At 30.7% G+C, this 20,847-nt stretch overlaps 1 protein-coding gene across 7 annotated transcripts in view; it reads right to left on the reverse strand.

Moving 5' to 3' along the window:
• Positions 1 to 20,847, reverse strand: part of LOC143222992 (tRNA (32-2'-O)-methyltransferase regulator THADA-like) — a 200,513-nt gene that overhangs the window by 109,739 nt on the left and 69,927 nt on the right. For 6 of the 7 annotated variants that reach the window (XR_013012601.1, XR_013012602.1, XM_076450319.1 and 3 more), the window contains 4 exons: positions 16,267 to 16,384; positions 12,246 to 12,315; positions 7,491 to 7,681; positions 4,501 to 4,635 (listed from right to left, as the gene is read on the reverse strand). Coding sequence is in view for 5 of the 7 variants with exons in the window: in XM_076450319.1 (XP_076306434.1) it covers positions 4,501 to 4,635; positions 7,491 to 7,681; positions 12,246 to 12,315; positions 16,267 to 16,384 (514 nt within the window). In the remaining 2 variants the exon portion in view is untranslated. The remainder of the gene's footprint in view (positions 1 to 4,500; positions 4,636 to 7,490; positions 7,682 to 12,245; positions 12,316 to 16,266; positions 16,385 to 20,847) is intronic. The other variant, XM_076450318.1, reaches the window with a different exon arrangement.

Here is a 20,847-nt window from a genome sequence, read left to right on the forward strand (position 1 = left end):
TACAAAATACATTTTAAAGCCACTATACCACTAACTGCTTAAATTTGTCATAGTTCATGTGATCCTGGTTGTGGCTTAAAATTCAAAAAATGTATTCAAATATAATTTAGCTCTATCTGAACAAGAGAGTCAAAGTATGCATGCCATGAAATTTTTACAGTTATATTTAAAATTTAATAAACAACTTTATTATCAATCTATGTCAATGAGCTTGGCAAGAAAATATCTACTATAAAAAAACAAAAAGCCATCCACCTCCTCAATATCTTAGCTGTTGCATTATTGATCTACACGTAATTTGCACAAAATGACAACACTTTGTGTCTTGATACAGGTTGGTTTAGTTACTTTAGAATACCATTTGATTAAGTGAATTATTCATCCTGCTCTGTTATTACAAAACACTCTGTTATAATTCCACTTTAAAATCACCATCATAACTGTTGGTTACCCCACTCGTATACAGTATGAAGTAATTCTTTTTTTTTTTTGTAAATATCCACTTAGGCTGATTCAATTAAGTTAAAACACTGTGAAAAAGTTGAATTATTCTTCTCTACCTTGTCATTACCATACATTCTATGATAATTTCACTTTAAATATCAACAGCATATGCTCTACATGACTAAACACACAATCAAGCAGTCTAAATCTATTTTTCAAACTATGTTTTTAATGAGTATTTATACACTGACTGAGGTCTAGAATATTTCACACCTATTAGATATTATGATGCAACAATACTCAACTAAAATTATTAGAAAACCACATAAGGTTCTAGTAACATGATGCAATAATATAACAATTGTTCAATAATAATTGAACTCCACAACACAGGATTCATAAATAATTATGTGAATAAGCTTGCCATAAACTATCATTTCTAAAAATAACTAAATTTAAAATTCAGAGATGATTTCTAGCATTTAAGTTAGAAGAAAAAAATTACTTTAGTATGAAACCAGGTCTGTTAAAAAACCAACACTTCACTAATAAAAGCCACAAATATGTAAAACAGACGACACACTAATTTAGTTATATAATTAAATTAATGGTATGATGACAGAGATTATGATGAGTAATAAACTTGAATTGGGTATACACATGCCCCACACTTGATATTACTATTGCCCAAAAATCATAATCATTGGATGAAATTCTCAATTATGTTTGCTTGGTTATCAAGGAAACATAATGCAACAGCATCACCTAATTTTTTCCAACTTGGCTACATCTATTTAATAACCTGCATGCTCTATTCACAGCATATTTCAATTTTCAAATTGCTTTTTCAGTTTAGTAGGGTAAGAAAGCCAAAACCAGAAAGACAGCCCAAAGAGAAGACCCCCAATATGCATAATAAAATTCATTGCCTTTATTATCACAATTAATCATTTGCACGATCATGCAGTGGATCAAGTAATAACATGTCTATGAAAATCAAGATGTTTGCATGTTTCAATCTACAAAGATTTATCAGAAAGAAAATTTGAAAAAGGTTATAGAAGTCAAAATGCTAATCAAGCATTACTTAATGGCAATGTCAAAATATGTAATAAAAATGCTGCCTTTCTTGAAATACCAGAATCTGGATAATTATTCTTTTTACATATATTATTTCTAGATTTCATTTCTATAAAATTTTTTAATAAAAAACTTTAGATATTTGAAAAATAAAATTCATCCTTATTTCCATTCATATGACTGGCATTCAGTTTGTAGTTTAGAATTTAAAAGTTTTATATTATCTAAGTTTTACATTCATAATTTCATCCAAGAAAGCATTTAAATAGATTCTCAACCCTCACTTCTCTGTAGTATGTAATGCATCTCTAAGCCTACACACTTCCAAGTATTTCTAAGAACACGAGTTTGTGAAATGCTTCATGGAACTGTATTTTACCAATTATAACTAAAGAACTTTTAATTTCTTTCATTATAGACAAACATTTGTATTATACATAATGTTAATTACACTCCATACCAATTATGCACATATGCTTATACTGTCTAAAGTTGTTGTAAATATGTGCCACTGGTATCTGAGTGACAAGTTTAGCACTTATATGTGATTAACAGCAAGTTCTGAACTGTTCAACAGTGTAGTGCCGTCAATGTAAATTTATAGTTGGTCTATGCATTACAGCCATTTATGAAAAAGAATATGTATAGCGACTGTTTAGCAATAAACATCCAAAGGATAAATTTATAATTTATTTTTATGTTCTCTGTGGATGTAGAACTCAGCAGTGGAGTTTAAAAAAGGAATAGGTTTTCAAACTTCACTCCAAGCAATATCCTCATTTGCAAAGTGAAGGTAAAGAGGGCCATTGATATGAAATTGAGTACATCTCTTGGTTTCATTCACAATATAATAAACAATATTATGGAGTTGATAAAATGTTCAAATGTTTCTATCCACATCTGGAAAACTATATCTGTTTTAATAATAAAAAAAAGGGTTAAAGGAACTAAAATCACAACAAACTCACTTGATCACATGCACACTTGGTAATTCTTCTAAAATGACTTTAATCAACACCTGTGCCTTAGTTTTTCTTAAAGATGGTTTTGGAAGCCATGCTGATGGCCTACACTGTTGGTTTAAACAGACATTCTGGAAAAAACATAGCATACAATCCTGATCTTGACACCAACTCTGTTCATGTTGTCAAAGTATTTGACACTCTTCTGCAGCCCCTACAGCCAGAATACTATTTGTTTGCCAACAGGGTACTACACTTCAGCAGCTATGTAGACTTTCTGTACACACATAGCTTCAATTACACTGGCACACTTAACATCAACCATGTTAAAGTTTCTGAAGAAGCGAATAGCCTAAAACTTGGCCATCAGGAGTTGAATCTTTTTTTTTGGACTCAGGAAACAAAATACTGTGGGTTTTGTACAGAGATGACTACAACAAGCAGTCATCTGAATAGCTGAAATCACATGGACCAGGTAGTGAGATATTAATGTATGCACAACTGCAAAACACAGAAGTGATAGAAGAAAGTAAACCACTGGATTATCAAAGTAATTCAAGTAAATTACCACATCCTGTACAGTTTATTCCAGCCAAATCAGACAAAGAAAGTGAGTCAGCAAGTTTTCAAACAAAACTTTATTTATGACCTCACAAACAAAGCTACAGTAGTGACCTTATAAACTATCTGCAAGGGATTTCAAAATATGGAAAGAAAGGAAATGAAGTGAAGAGGGTGATTGAAGCTAGATGTCTTGGGGACTATGAAAAAAGAACCAAGACTGTGTGTAATGCAGTGGACCTAGAAAATATCATCATTCCAGTTATGTTTACATAGGATGCATAGACAGACCACATCTGTGTCCAAGAAGTGTTTTATGCTGTATCACAAGCAAAACAACAAACAGCACTAGACTAGACACAATGTCTGCTATACATAGACTGTATGTATCTGTAAAATGCTGTTTTGATTTTTAATTTATTACTTTCCTTTAATGTAATGCATACTTATGCACTATTCTCCAATAAAATGAACTTCACTAATGGTCACAAAAACAGTTATGAATATATATTTCAACAATCTTCATACAACCATAACATATCCAGTCCCAGCACTTCCCCATGGTGAATATCTACTGCAATAGCTCCAAAGTGACAGGTAATTAACTTATCTTCTCAAAATCTTCACATTTTTAGTAGAACATGAATCTACATCCATTTCCCAGTACTATGATGCATAAATATGATATACATATTTTGATAATTAAAAATACATATTCATGCAGACATTTTTGCTCTATTCAAAGCAGTCATGTATGTTGTGGTTTGCCTATAAAGGCCAACACTGTAGAACAAAAACTTCTGTAGCTATCTTGTCAGAGTTACAAAATAGTTAGAACTGTATAATTCAATATTACTCTCAGAAAAAAAAACAACAACTAAATACATGTGTGAGTAATAAGCTACCAAATAAGATATTTTTTGTTTCAAGATTGCTTAAAAATTAAATAGGTAAATAGCTCAATACCTATCAATTACAATTATTGTTAATAGGTAATTTAAATGAGCATTATTAATTAATAAAGAATTAAAAATAACTTAATGCATTTCCACTCCTCATGAATCATCTGTAGTCATAATAGATTAAAGCTTGTGGTAATAGCACTCAAAAATAATGTTGAGGGTATCCCGTCTTATCTAGCAAAATCCAAAATGCCAAAGTTAAACTAGTTAAGCATTATGGAAAATCAAAACAAGTGTTGAGAGATGAGTAATTAAATGTCTGACTTCCTCTGTATTTCACTCCTGCTGGCATTAAATTATTATATACACACACACACACACACAGCATATCATGTTTAACTTAACAGCTATTAGTTAAACTTTCTTTGAGGTGTCACATCATCTTTTTGTGTTAAAAATTACAATAATTTATGTTACATCAACATATTAAAAACAATGCCATCAAAACAAGTTGTTTCTCAACATAAAACATTGATTAGTAAATAACTTACAGTAGAAATAGCTGTCATTTGAGTCTTGTTGCCTTTCAAAAAAGTAGCAACTAATGGTTTTAACCAAACAGATCTCCAAGATGAACCAGACTCTTCCATGTGGCTTCTACAAAGTTTATTTATAAGTTCTGTAACCTAAAAAAAGTATATTACTATGAGGATGTCTTACTCACATCTTTCTTTTTCTTTTTTTTTAGTAAAATAGGTCAATTTGATGATTTCATTACTGTAAAAAAACAACAACTAAACATCTTAGAAATACAGGTTTCAGAGAAAATGAAAAAACTTCACTGCTTTCATATTTTTTATTTCATTTTGCTTGAATTTAAGCATAATAAAATTCATGACTGCATATAAGTCTACCTTCTGTGAAAAACAAAGTTTACATTGATTTGAAAACCATGAATGATTTGTATTATTTCAAAATGCTTTGTGCAAAAATTGTATGCTAAGACAAAAATAGAGTTTCTTTCCATTTTAAATGGTACACAATATTCCAACAAATCACTTGGATAGAAACATGGGTTTTCTCAATGTTATCGTGAAAGTTGATCATACCATTATGAATGTTTTCAAAAACATCAACAAAACTGGTATTTCTTTACTAAAAATCACTCATGCAGCAAAACAAGAGATGCTCCAAATAATGACCCCAAGTTTTTTTTCTTAATCTATAAAAACCCACTATCCTACCTAAAGTGCAATTAAAAACAAATATGACAAAAATTACTAATATTATGCATATCTCCAGTACACACATAGACCTTAAAAAGAACATGTTGTTTCAGTAATAAATGCTCAGAGCAAATAAATAATCAGAGTAAAACAAAAATAATTTATGCCTTTTGTTCTAGAATGAATGTAAATTATAACACAAAACCACAAATGTTTAGTCTAAATAGCTTAAATCTCATAATACTATACATTTATATACATTTGTTATTGTTATGTTATTGACCCTTCAGCAGTACCTAGCTACCATTACAGAAGTTGCAATGATATGATACACATGCATTCATGTTACCATATCCAAAAATATAAAGCTGACCTTTACAAAGTTACATCGTGACTTTGTTTTAGTGGAACAGTATTTTGTAAAATACAGTCACACATCAGTTATAATACATTACATGTATATATACACAGTATAAGGTCTTCAATTTCAGATATTTTTCTTGAAACATAAATCAGTAAACAAAGAAATATTGAAAACTATGATTTTTATTCTACTTATAAACTTTACATTTATTTGCCCATTTGCCATAGATTGCTAAGCTTTGTCGAATTTTGTATGTGAAGAATGGATGGGAAAAAAATGGTAGGTGGTAAAAGTCTGAAAGTCTGAGAAACACAAACAAAAGGGTAGTGTGTGTGTGTGTAAGACAAAAGACATGAAAGTCTAAGAAACACAAATAAAAGGGTAGTGTGTGTAAGACAAAAGACACGAAAGTCTAAGAAACACAAACAAAAGGGTAGTGTGTGTAAGACAAAAGACATGAAAGCCTAAGAAACACAAACAAAAGGGTAGGGTGTATAAGACAAAAGACATGAAAGTCTGAGAAACACAAACAAGAGTATTGTGTAAGACAAAAGACATGAAAGTCTAAGAAACACAAAAAAAGGGTAGTGTGTGTGAGACAAAAGACATGAAAGTCTAAGAAACACAAACAAAAGGGTAGTGTGTGTTAGACAAAAGACATGAAATTCTAAGAAACACAAACAAAATGGTAGTGTGTGTAAGACAAAAGACATGAAAGTCTAAGAAACACAAACAAAAGGGTAGTGTGTGTGAGACAAAAGACATAAAAGTCTAAGAAACACAAACAAAAGATAGGGGATTTGAACCTCTAACTCCAGATGAGATAACAAAGAAAGGAAAATGAAGCATGTATACCCCAATGTAGTGGGAAAAATAATATGTAAAAAACATACTTGCAAAACTTAAACATGAAATTATGAATAACAGCTGAGGTAGAATCAAGAAAATATAGGTAGGAATAATGTGGAGCAAAGATAAGTGGGGGAAAATCAGCAAAAGTTCTTCCAACAGAAACAAAAACTAAGTTGAGGTGTGTTAGTGATAAAAGAAAGCTATGATGACATGAAAGACTTGAAAACCATTTACATAAAAGTCGTCACCTCTCCCAACAGACAAAAGACAAAGCCAGTATCAATGTACTTGTTTCATATTAGACAAATTGGTAGTTGCTGATACTTGAGAAAGAATGCCTTTGGAGATACTTTCACTGAAAAATGCCTCTATCCAAAAGGCTAATGAGCAAAAACAAAACACATTTTCACACTTGAGTGCCAAATCAAGAATGATTACTGTAGTCTATAGTACAGAGATATAGTCAACTGCACTAGGAGGGTATGTTACACTCCTATTGGTGAAAACCATACAACTAATGTATAAATGAGAAATTTAAACCTAATACTGGCTTACCATATATAATCAGCTCATGCTGACCATTACTGCTTCACTACACATAACCAGCTCATGCTAACATTTACCAGTTCACCACACATAATTACCTCATGCTGGCCAGTACTGACTCACCATACATGACCAGCTGATGTTGACCAATACTGACTCATTATACAGGTCAGTAATGGCTTAGTAGCAAGTAACTACTTGAGTGTCTCAAAAACAACACAGAATTGTAACCTGTAATGGCCAGCAGTAATAGATGATGATGGAATTTTAAGTACAGGTTATTCACATTTTCAAAAAAATGTTCATGACATGAAAAACTATTTTACACAGTGCAGAAAATAACTACAGTGGAACCCCTCTAAAGCAGTCACCTTTGGGACTGAGACAAACTGGCCTGATTAGAGGGTTCCACTGTACATAATTAGGGATTATGTAAACAAAAAAGGGACTGTGATTGAATGATCACTTTCAAGGGGTGGCCGCTTGGAGGGCTTCCACTGTATAAATAAACATAAAATGTGAGAATGAACAAAACAATTCAAAGACTACTTACATGACATGCAAGATTGGCTTCTGTTAAAGCTTCAAACAAGTCTTCAGAAAGTGAAGGACAGAAGTGCAAAATCTTTTTACAGCCTATCTGTTCTACAACACAACTCAGAGTGCCATATTTACCTTGTCTATGTGCTGGCATTTTAAGTGCAGACACTGTGACATCACGCAAAAATTCATTTGAAGTTGATTCTAAAATAAAAATTATAAATTATATTATTAAGTGTTTTTGTCAACAAGTTAGATAATATCAACTGTTAGAAAACATGAAGAGCCATATTATTTAACATTTCAAAAACACCAGTATTAACCAACTTGCTATTAAATTCGTTAAATTTCAAAAACACTTTATTTCAACTGATCCCTTTGTGTGTGGAAACATAAAAGCTTACAACTGTAATAACAAAACTAACTCAAACTTTTATCAAGAGAGTGTATATATAAAGATGTGTAAGTTTATATATATGTAAGTTTCCGGAAAAGATAATCTAAAATTAATATCATATTAGAATGTTTACTGTAAAGTACAGTAGCATTCATCAACATGTTTTTGTCATTGAAAAGTGTCATCAATCACACGGTAAATGCAATGTCACAACATACAGCATAATCCTTGACGTTACGACTCTCAGATAAAATAAACACATTGTCACAACCATAAGTGACAAAGGAAACCAAATTACTATCATAAACAACAGACATTATAATGTATGGATGAACAATTTGATAATGCATGGTTTATATGATTTGTTTAATAAGAACACCACTAACTCTTGTCATGAAAAAGTTAGAAACACTTTTACATTGTACAACCTTAACCCTAACCACATTACAAAATTATTTCTATCTAATTTTATTACTCTACAGTTTCATGCATTAGCTAAAATCATAGAGAAAAATATTCCTCATTGTCTAATTCTTACTGGTTTAAATTAATCATCCCATCTTTCTGACAAATTTACAGCTGATTAATTTTGTTTCTTTTTCTCACAACATAAACACTGCATTAAAGAATCAATATATGGTGTTGATGCGATCCTGTCTTTAAGACTATCACTTGATAATACTGTGTTTTCTTTGTACATTGTATTTTTATTCACTTCAAACTATGAATAATCCATTAGCTGTTTTGAAGAAAGGTTAATTCAGGATCATATTTCCCCATTTGAATCTAAAGATATAAATTTGTCAGAAACTTATGTATCCCTTTTTTTCAAGTAAATAAATTTTATTCTCAAATTCAAGAATCGACCATGGGATCAATCCTCTCCTTACTACTTTACAACATTCTCATGGATCAATTTGAAACCACTGTTCTTACTAAACATTTGTTTAAATAAAAACTATGGTTAAGGTATGTGGCCAATACATTTATAATACAAAGACATGGTTACATAAAGTTCAAATAATTTTTACACCAATAAAAAAAAAATTACCATGATAAAATTAAATTTGCAATTATAAATGAACAAAATAGTCAACTTTTTTAAATATTTTCCTTTTTGTAATGAGAAATCTTCCTCTAGAAACCTTAATTTTTGGAAGCCTTTACTGTACCATTACATATAGATCACTGTTTCTTACTTTTTTCTAAAAACTGACATTCCATATCATAACTTACACATCACTTTATATTTCATTCAACAATGGTGATTTTTTCAGTAAAATCATCTATCTTAAGTTTGCAGTCATAGATACAGAAAATAACCTTATAATCAATGATGAAGTTGTTAACAAGATATCTCATAAAACAAAGTTGTCTAACTTTACAAATCTTCACCTGTTTATATAAAAAGAAAGATAATTTAAAATGTAATATAAATATATATATATATATATTCCTGCTACTTCCAGCTCAAACAAGACCTTTTACCCAATACCACAGATCATCAGCCCAGCTTAGATATGACAAACATAGTCATGGTCATAATGTAATTCATATCATTAACTGCTTGAACAATAGATGTTTTTATGGGAATTTGATTAAGTTGGTGAACTGCAATCTTTATCAATTTCACTTAAGTTAACACACATCAGAATTAGATTATGATTTCTATTAACATGAAATTATTTTACTGTAACATCAAACTGTTTATCATTTATGTTATTTACTTATTTTACTCCAATATACTCATCATTCATAAGATAAGGAAAAATTAAAGAGTTAGTCAAAATAATTTTTAATCTCAGAATGGGTCAACTGCTCACAGCATCACTACCTTAGGAATTCCAACTTATAAGTGAGAGCAAAGAAAAATGTAATAACACATCAACCACACTATATTTGCTACATAAAGTAGTGATGGGGCCTTTTGCCCAATACCAAGGCTCATTAGGTTGGTTGGAAGAGCAAATAGTAGTAGAAAAATCATTACACACATAACAGGTGTGATGTTTGTCTCATATTGATCTCATGAATGTAATCACAAATGAAGCTATTATCTTGTAGCAGGAAACATCATAAGAAATACATGCTTAAATCACTTTCTATATTTGTAATAGATCAGTCTACAGACAAATAATATCTTGTAGAGCAATATTAGAGTAAGAAAGAATTCAACAACAAATCTGGCTGTAAAAACATCATCACAAAACTTCAAATTTTACACAGAGCTTGCAAGTTTCACACTGTTTTTAATCAAGAAATAATTGTTTACATATATTCTAGAAACACTTTACAAGTTAACTATTATTACAGTTGGCAATTTTGATATTATTGATCTTTCTAAAGACTGCTTCACAACTTTTTTAACAATATTATACAATTAAGAAATGAGAGCCACCTGGTCTTAATTTAGTAAAAAAATGCTTTCTGACATAACATTTTCTTTCTTCAACTGTAAGAAATGGATGTGTAATTTTATTTCCCTTGTTATACTGGAAAGTTATTTCATTTAACAAATTAACAATGTATTCCAAAGACAGTGAAATGGGTGTTAAAATTTTAATTAATACAATGTGCAGAAAAATGTTTTGACCTTCTTAGGTGACCTTCAGGATAACAGAGAGAGTTTGCAATTGACCATTGCTGGAGACTCAGATAGTCTAGTTGCTTTGCACCATAAAATACCAAACCCACCCACCTAGCCATTCATTGCTGGGCACAAGTCTTATGGATGAGAGTGTAAACAGGTACGAGATTCTATGGGCGTTGCAGTTAGATGTTAGGTTATTAACTAGTACAGGTATAAAGGTGTTTCTTTATATTGGTTTAATTTCGGTTTGAGTTGTTGTATAATTATGGCTTCTTTGATTTTGTATTTGTTTACATTTATTTCTCTACTTAGTATCTAGATGTTTTCTATGGTTATATTGTGTTTATTTGATTTGCAGAGTTCAGAAAAATGTGAAGGTTTTTTTTTTAATCTGGTTTCCATTTTGCTGCTTGTTTCTCCAATATAGAAGTCATGGCAGTTGTTGCATTGTATTTTAAAAATTATGTTGGTGTGGTGTTTGTCAGTGTAGACATATTATGGATTTTAGTTTTGTACCTGGTGTTTAAATAAATTTAATGTTTATTGGAATGTTACATTTTGTTGTAAATTTATCCAAAAGTTGGTTATTTTTTTGCTAATATTTGGTATTCAGTAGTGTAAGGATTCATAGTTTGTAGTTTCTTTGAATCTATTATTGTTTGTTTGTTGTTGATTTAGGTTTGTATGTATAATTCTTTCAATGGTTTTTGAAAGAAAATTATCGATGTTTATGAAGTGTTGTTTCATTTGGTTGATTTCATGAATTTTTGTGTTTCTACAAAAATGAATAAAAATTTCATATTATCTGTGTCTTATTTCCAAAGTTGTAATTGCAAAAAGAAAAGAAAACCAGTTAGAACACTAGTAAAAATTCTTCTCTATATCTAAAAGTTTCCTCAACATAAGTAGATACTTAACAGCTCTTCTAATGCATCAACACAGTTTCAAAAGAAGACAAGTACGAAACAGGAATAACAATGAATATGAAAATATTTTCTTTAGGTGAGTATTAAGAATTGCCATAAAAAAAAAATATATATAAATATTCATATCAAAAAACAGTAGCACTAACTAATGAAAAGTCTTTAAATTACACTTTTATTTTCATGTACAGGAAATTTTATTTTGATGGTTTTATTTTACCAATTATTCTTAACAAGCCTGATTTATACATTGACTACTATCAATCACATACTTTTATTATTGTTACCTAATCAGACATTTCTAATATTCAAAGATTATCATATCGAAAATATACTTCACTGTTATGTTACTTTATGTAACAGATCTAACAAACATATATTTCATATATTTTTATACGACTAACAAAACTGTACAAAAAGAATTATGAACAGATTTAATGTTCAGCCATTAAATATGCTACTGTATCTTCAAAACCACATTTTAAAAACAAACTGTTATTTTGACACAAGAAAAATAATAATAATAATCTTCATGTATAGATATATATAAGGCCTAAAAATGATAATATTTATGAGCATTTGCTTTGTCCTTATAAACTGAAATGATCTTACTGATATATTATATAAACATAGCAGATAATCTTTAATTTGTTTTCCTTATAAGTTAATTCTTTTTTCATATGAACAAAAGTGATTAATAATTAAAGTAGAGGCTATCATCCCTTGAAATTAAAAGCCAATCAATCATCATGGACTATATTTTACTTGGTTCCTTCCCAACAATTTCAACTGCTTCTAATGAAACAATACAAAGTTTCAAAATCTGTTACAAGTGACAAAAAGGCATTACTAACAAACCTTTTTTTGTTACAAGAGAGTGTAACATGAGAACATCCTTAAAAATTTCTTTTGTAGCATGTCGAACACCCTGTAAAAAAGAATACCATACCTTGAAAAAATTAAAAAGGTTGCAGGAATACAAATATAAATAAAAGTTTCCTCTGTTATTTATATATAAATGGTTCATATAAACATATATATGAACTACTTACAAAAATGTTTACATTATAAATAGATGTATAATGTACATAAAATAAAAATTCACTATTATTATTAAAAACCAGGGATAACAACTGTAACATAATTTTAAGTTTCAGGCATCAGGTCTACTAAAAGTAGTTGTAAGACAGTTAAATGATAATGGCTCATCACCAAGTTACCAATTATGTGAGTCAACTAGTATGTTGACAATAAGTTAACATGATGAATATTTTCATTTCTGAAGGCAGGCTGTTACTCAAAGTTTACAATCTCATTATATAAAACCATTGATTAGAGACACTGGGTAACTACCAAAATCCATTGAGATATTTAGTGTTTTTTCAGAATACAAGACATTAACACAGGAATGAAGATATATAAAATACAAAACAACTTTATTCAAAAATCAAGCAAAATTCAAGTTCATGAACTTTAAAAATGTATTCTCTATTTAAATGTCAATTTCATTGTGACTATTTAGTTCAACACTTCTGTTTACCTTCAGATTTTACTATTCAAAGGATTTACCAACGTCTGAAAATACGTGGAATAAAATAAATCAGTTCAAAAATATTTTAACAAAATCAATTCAGCACACTTGGTTTGTTTTATGTTTTGGGCAAAAGCACTGTGGAACTAGTTAAAATCTGAGATAAGCTTCCACAGATTACTAGCTTCTGCAAAATAACATACCTTATTTCTATGTGTGATATTTCTATGAATTTGCAACTTTGAAATTTCAAAAGTTAACATTTTCCTCACCAGACAATGTATTTTCAATTGATACCTCTATATACAGTAATGCTACCTTCCTTGCATGTCTGCCTAAAAGATTTGCATACCACTAGCCTTAAGTTAACTCCTACCTAAATTAAGGTTTAGCATAAACTGTGCTGTTGCATGAAGACTTCATTATCATACAAAAGAAACTTTTCATTAATAGGAGGGTGACACAGCCTCCATACACAGAAACTTGCCATATGCACTTGCACTTGTGATACCTTCATTATTTGAGGAGGCAAGTGAAAAAAAAGTGCACTGTAAGTGGGAAAGACGGGTGAGAATGTGTGTGGAAAAACATTTTCAAATTAGGAAAATGTTAAATTCTGAGACAGTAACTAACTTATTCACATGGAAATACTAGAATCCCACACTGAAGTGGTGGAGAGGACAGTATAAAAATTTACTTAGATGAGCTTCCTTTAAAAAAGCATTCAAAGGGCCTACACAGTATGACACCTAATGGTAGGGGCTACATAGAGGCAAACCTGTAGAAGACCACAGCTCACCTTGACAAGAGCAAACTCTTCACCTGGAATGTATGGGGAGGAGAGGCAAAGAAGCCCAAAGTGCTGCACAGATAAGTGAAATAAATCATGATTGTTAAAGTATTTGCACACAAGCTGTTAGTAAGCCAAATGTGTAGTGTGGTAGGAGTATGATCATACTGTACAGTGTGTGCTCACCTCAACTCTACATAACAGGCTCTAGCTACAGAAGGAGGGCACTCTACTTATATGTTATATTTATGAGGAGTGATCAATAGTACATTGGCAGTGTCATCAGTGCTACCATTCTCACTGTACTTGCATTAAGCACAATCAAGGAGAGTTCTCTTTGTTCTAGTACCTCAGCAGTAAGAAACCACCAAGTGGTAAGGGTTTCAGATTTTCACTCAAAACAAAGGAGGAAGATTAATGTTGGGGAGAACAACCAAAGTGCCAAGATTCCCACTGGAACAGTAGCCAGAAATGTCTTTTCACTAGAGATGGTTCTATTTTTAAAATCTGACAACTACATGCCAAAGAAGTGGGCAGACACTTCCCTGATGCTGGTAGAATAACTGCAGATCATTATCTTGGCTCAATGTGGATTTTGGGAAATAAACACATCCTGGGAGGCAACCCCAGGCACTTGAAGGGATCCAATAAAGGTAGAAGAGTATCTGAAAAAGAAATTATACTTACCCTTCTCAAATATGGTGTGGTGGTTTAAAATAGCAACTGGACAGAGTTGAAACCCCATATGAGACAAAAAAGCCAGATGAAAAGGAGAATGAGAGACAAATTTAAAGGGGATTTTGAATCAAATTCAGATTAGAATTTGCTAATCTGAAGGATCCCATCCAGGGAGTTTTGAAATTAAAATGCAAGAAAGTGAGACAGTTGGAGAATGTGAGTATTAATATAAAGTGAAAAAGACACCAACCAATATGGGAGATATTTACAGGTAATGGGCCAGAGAAATCCCAAAAAGGGGCAACACACCCAAAGTAAGAAAGGACAAGTAAGGTCAGAGGAAGAGAGAAAAAATGGGGTAGTGAAAGAAAGAGCCAGAATGTCAACTGACAAAGCTGAGGAAACTATGGATGAAAAAGCTAGAGAAGTGCCATCAAGATAACCAGACAAGGAGTGTAATGTGTCAAGATGAGAACACACAAGAGGGAATGAATAGGAGGAGAAACATGCAGAAAAGGGCAAATTCAGAGCCATATGAGAGCTATGACTATTGGAGTCAAAAGATGAAGAACTAGGAATCAGAAACGTGGAATTGTGGAACAAAGAAAATCCAAAAAAGATTGTGAATAGGTGTGCAGTACTAAGAGCAAATCCACTGAAAATCCTCAAGATGGAGAGACCACATTTAGGTTAGAATTCTATTTGGTCAAGAGCAACAATCTGCGAAGAGGTTTAGAGCTCTCAGCAAATATAAAATATACTCTAAATGAGAATGAGGGCAAGCATGTTCAGCAAAGGGGATTTGTACTTATAACTAGCATGTTGTGAGTCAAATGCCCTAACCATCAGTCATGCCAACTTCTACACCAATACATTTTTTCTTTACATAAAGTTAATCACTTTATTAATATAAAGAAAACCAAAATGCTAAATAAAACCAAGGATTACATTTACTCAAACATACATAATGCATAAAAATAAGCACAGAAAACCAAAAAGCATGCCCTAAAACAAAAGCTATACATTAAACTTTTCCTTCATGTGATCCACTTTTCGAATCTCAAACATTATTTAACTTCATTTTTAAAATTAATAAATTACCATAGATCAAAATCCCAATATAATGACTTAAATAAATGAAGAAAACATAATTTCTGTCTCTGAAAAAACACTTAAAAACAAAATACAGAGAATTACTTTGACATTTACCATAAAAAAATCTATTTTGAAGATTACAAAAATGTAAATTGTCAAAAGAAAATTTTCATTATTTCTTTATTTAATATTAAAATAACAAGGTTAACAACATGATAAATACTCTCCTTTTGTCTATAAAAGTACAAGATCTGGCATAATATAAGTGTATAACTTTTTTTTCCACATGTGATCATGTCTTGCTATTTTTTAATTCACTCTTTAAAAACAATTTCAGGACTGGTTTCTTTTTTTTTTTTAATGTTCGCATTTCAGTTAACCAGTCTTTATTCTTCATTTTGATTATTCGTAGTATATTGATTCTATTAATGATAGAATATAGCAATTTATTTCTCCTTCCCTTTTTCCATTATATTTAACCTTTAATCATGTGTGCTTAACACTTATTAATAAAGTAAGTACTTTTAATTAATTTGTTCTAATTATAAACATATAAAAGAAATAAAAATACATGAATGCTCCAAGAACAAAACAGTGTAACACAAAATGAATCTTGTACATGTGATTTGTATAATTATTTATAAGACACAGCATACACACAAAAGACAAACATAATTTTCAGTATAGACTCATCCTTGGTACTTTTATTGTAACTTTTCCAAAATGTCTTAATTAGATATACATTACATGCAAGACCAGTAAGAATGTGGCAATAAAAAACTCACATCAATATAATGCTCCCAATGAGTCCACACATAATGTAGAAGGGATTGAATCACTTTTCCTTTACAATCCAAATGTTTCTTAAGAATGGTTGTATATTTGTCTTGATGTAAGGCTTCTCTGAATAAATATATTAATATATATTAAAAGATAACTTGAAAAAAAACAATACATCTCATGTTAATCATTAATAATATTTTTTTGTAATAATCATAATAAATGTTCAAACCTCATAACTGAGTACATTCTTATATGATACTTCTTCCAACATATCAAACAATTCTGTTAGCACAACACTGACAAAGGACTGCAGTTGATCCAAAGATTAACCTGACTGTAAGTAAGAATTAGCTCTTTCCTAAACCATTTAAAATGGTTGTAGACATTTAACAACAGGAATTGATATGTATGACTAATATGAAATAATTTTCTCCCTTTGGGTTACTGTTTTAACACTTGCCACACAAGCCAGCTCTGAATCCTATATCATTCAGCCTATGATGGTCAACAAGAGGGGTCCTATTGGAAACTGATGATTTAGGGTTATTTCAATAGATCTCAATAAATAAAACTTGGCACAATTTCTAAAATAAAAACACTAAATATTCATGAAAATATGACATGGTAAGATCCACATAGATTATACTATGGTGGTACCATACTGGGCATTATACCATCATTCTTATATTTGCTCTTCATTGTAGAAATGGTATTTTGATTTTAAAATCTCTAGGAAAATCACAGTGCAATGCATTGTGCATCTGCTTCAACTTCAATGCTGCATCTTTAGATTTTAATTGTGCCATTTCATAAAATCTTGAGACTAATGATTTCTTTTATATGACTCTAATCCTCCTTTTTGAAGATAACAATACTATTATGCACATTTTTTATGTTTCACTGTCAATGCAGTAATCAATTGATAAATCTCTGATTTAGCTGGTATGTCAAATCATTTAGGATATCTTCAAATATGTTCTTCCTTCATCTGAACTGGACCCACCAGTTACCTTAGTCTCTAAGTTCTCAAGTAAATCCAAAACACTTCAAGCATGTTTTGTTTCCACATTGTTCGACTTTACATTTACATGTTAACACCTCCATGTTGACTCCTATGGTCTCGGGTCAGGTCAAGAGTCTGGTCCAGCAATCTAAACATCACAAATAGTGTAAATATCTTTTTGCATACTCAAAGCAACCAAAACCTTTCTGAAATTTTTTTATATCCATATCAAAATGATGGGCTGACTCATGTGGCAGGTGTTAAAGTGTCTCTTAGAAGGTTTAATGGAACAAATGATGGCCTTAGCTTCTACTTTAGCTTTCAGCTCTATTTCTGAAGAGCTAGAGTAATTGAAAATGACCAACATCTTATATGTTAAGAGTTTATTAATCTCCATCTTTCTTCCTCTCTTCTTTTTCTCATTCTCCAACTCTATTAAGAGATGTGTATGGACATATTTTCTACCCAACCAAACCTAAATGTTGTTTCCATGGTTAAAGTCAGATGTGAAGAGGATGAAGAAGAATGTTTGCTGTGAATATCTATTTCAATTTTGTTTCAATACTAAACACACAGATTTCAAATATGTTATAATAATTTTAGAAAAAGGCACCAGCTAAAATCTCTACATAGAAAAAATATTTAGAAGCAAACAGAATAAAAGTATGACATACAGAGCCTCAGTCATTTACAGCCACAAGTACTGTACAGAAGATAGAAAGCCAGGTTTGCACATCACATCCTGTTATCTATCTAATGTCTTCATGACATTAGATTGCAGGCAGATTATTTTGGCTTTAAAATGTAAAAGTTTCCTGTTCAGTTTTTCATGGCCCATGGTAACAATTTACACATCTAATCACCTTATACAAGACCATCCTCATGCCCTACAATTATACAGGTTAAAAGTTCTCATACTTTTACTGCAAGCAGTTGAAGAATGGTGATCTGTAACTGCAGACAGTGCATAAAATTAGCCCCTTCTGAAAAGATTACCTTACAGAACTTTGCAAAGAAATATTCTTTTATTCACAGTTATAAAACTATAAAAATAAAAAATACTATACTGTTTTAAAGAAAGAAATATCCTTAGTGTTGAACCACACTGAATATGAGAAAAAAAATATTACTCTAACAAAAAAAACAGATTATTTTATAAATACCTATCAGTTACTCAGGTAATGAAAAAAGTTAAAACATATATCAAAAACACAGTATTCCACTGCAATTAATTTGGGGATATGTGTGCCAACTTGGTTGAACTATTAGGTAGGGTGAGTATAAAGAATGGTAGTTGACTTAGCATGGTCAAGACCAGTGAAACCACCATTTCTGCACAGCATGTGCAGTGCCAATGTAAGCTATTGGGTTAATGTGCTGATGCTACAATGGAATATCATCTTCATATGACATGAATACCAATAAAGTACAGCTCTATCAAGACAAGGAATCCACCCGTAGTCATCATATAGTTCTTTTCACAAGATGCATGAACATAAGGGAACTCACATAATATCATTCAAAGATATCTTTCATTGGCTATTGTGCCCCTGTATTGCTTTGAAGTTATCATCCCATACAGTTGGTAAACCATCAAAAGCATGTAGAAAGGAGACAACATCAGCTTCAGTGTGTTGTGAAAAGGAATTCTGCAGTAGAGTTTGCACTGTGGAACAACAGTCTGTAACCAAGGCCATCACTTCGAATACCACTTATGACAGAAGACTGTATTAAGGCCTAAGTACTCATATTTGTATCATAACCATAGTTTGTGAACTTTGAGAACTCTCTACATTTGATGAAAACCAAATGAGATATGCTATTTAAATTAAACAACAAGATCAGAGTGCATCTTCTAAAAACACATATTAGTGCTTTAATACCACTCCAGTAGAAATCTCACTATCTCTGACCTTGCATTAATAAAAATTAAGACATAAATGCCACTATATCTGAAACACTAAATGATACAAAATATAACTATTTTTAATCAGTTTACAAACTTATAATGAAATCAAAACTGCTTTCAACACAGACTATATGATACCATTATGCATTACATCCATAACTGTTGACCAAAATGGCATTTTCTGTGCATGTTTAAATTGACGGCAATACTATACAGGCCTAATAATTGACATTATTCAAAAACAATTAATTACCTTTCATGTGACATAGAAATAATACTAAACCATAAGTAGATACAAATACCACACAGAGTGAAGCATAATAAGCAAGTTTTCAAAATTTACCATCTGGTAAGGAAGGAAGGGAGCTTTATGATAAATAAATTGTGAGAAATAAAATAGCCTCAACTCAGCGATGATAAATTTAAGGTTTTATATGCTCATGAAATTAAAAAATTGTGAAAACAAACATGTAAGGGACTGAATTTTAGTTTTCATGTCATCAATTTCAAAAATTCAGTTCTAAAACTATACGAGACAAAATTAAGCAACAAACTCGAACAAATTGTGTTGTACATTGACAAGTTTTATCCACACAAGCATAAAATTACATAAATTCCACCACCTCAATAAAAATTACAAGATAGGATAACAACCAAACATTAAGCTAGTACTTTGGAGTTTTTTTTAAGATTACTTTGTCCAAAATAAACATTAATGAAGCATAAAAATGAAAGAAAATGCGAAATCTAAAAATTTCAGTAATAATTTTATTTGAGGTAATTTGAGAGAAAAATCAAATAGGACTTGCCTAAACTTGATGTAATCATTTTATCATTTTAAATTTGAAAAGTAGAAAGGTTTAAGCAAATTAATGTAAAAAACAAAGAGCATATTATCCACCTAATAAATGACAAAAAGAAGAATCAAAAGACTATAAACACATTGGTGTATCCAAACACTAAAGAGGAAAGATAAAAAAAAAATTACTTTATATGGATGCTATACAAGAAGCATCATATAATTCACCTTTAAATTTCTTCATCACAGATCTTATGTAATTTCTTGTTTATCTATAAGATTAAGGTAACAGCAAAACACGTGCCAAAATAAGTATTCTAACAAAAAAGCTATTCACGTTTTCTTTCATACGTTATTTGACCTTTTTACTGAAACATTTTGGGAATTAATTTTTAACATTGGTTAAGTTTAACAAACTTAGTCACTCATATGGAAACTCTATATGTAGTTGACATGACATTCTGGTAAGACTTGACAGAAATGAAACTTAAATATAGTTCTAGCCAAAACTAGTACTTCAAGCAATTTTCCCTGCAAAATTATATAGCTGATTCTTTCACTGCTTTCTGCAAACAAAGAACACAGCTAAAGTGATTCAAATATTAAAAATAAATTGACATGTTATTGCTATCAATAAATGTTCTCTACCTTTCAAAACAAAACAAACAGTATAGTTTCTATTTGGTCAATTTTGAAGTATACATAGCCTGTGTACATTATAAACTTATGTAGATTTATTATTTTTATTATACTGATCTTTCAGCCATGCCTGGCTAACAATACAGAAGTTATTGTAGCACACATACACTCATGTTACTGTATCGAATAATATACAACTGACTTTTAGTTTTTAAAAAGTGACCTATCTTCAC

This window comes from Tachypleus tridentatus, chromosome 8 (genome assembly GCF_004210375.1).
Source record: "Tachypleus tridentatus isolate NWPU-2018 chromosome 8, ASM421037v1, whole genome shotgun sequence".
NCBI lineage: Eukaryota > Metazoa > Arthropoda > Merostomata > Xiphosura > Limulidae > Tachypleus > Tachypleus tridentatus.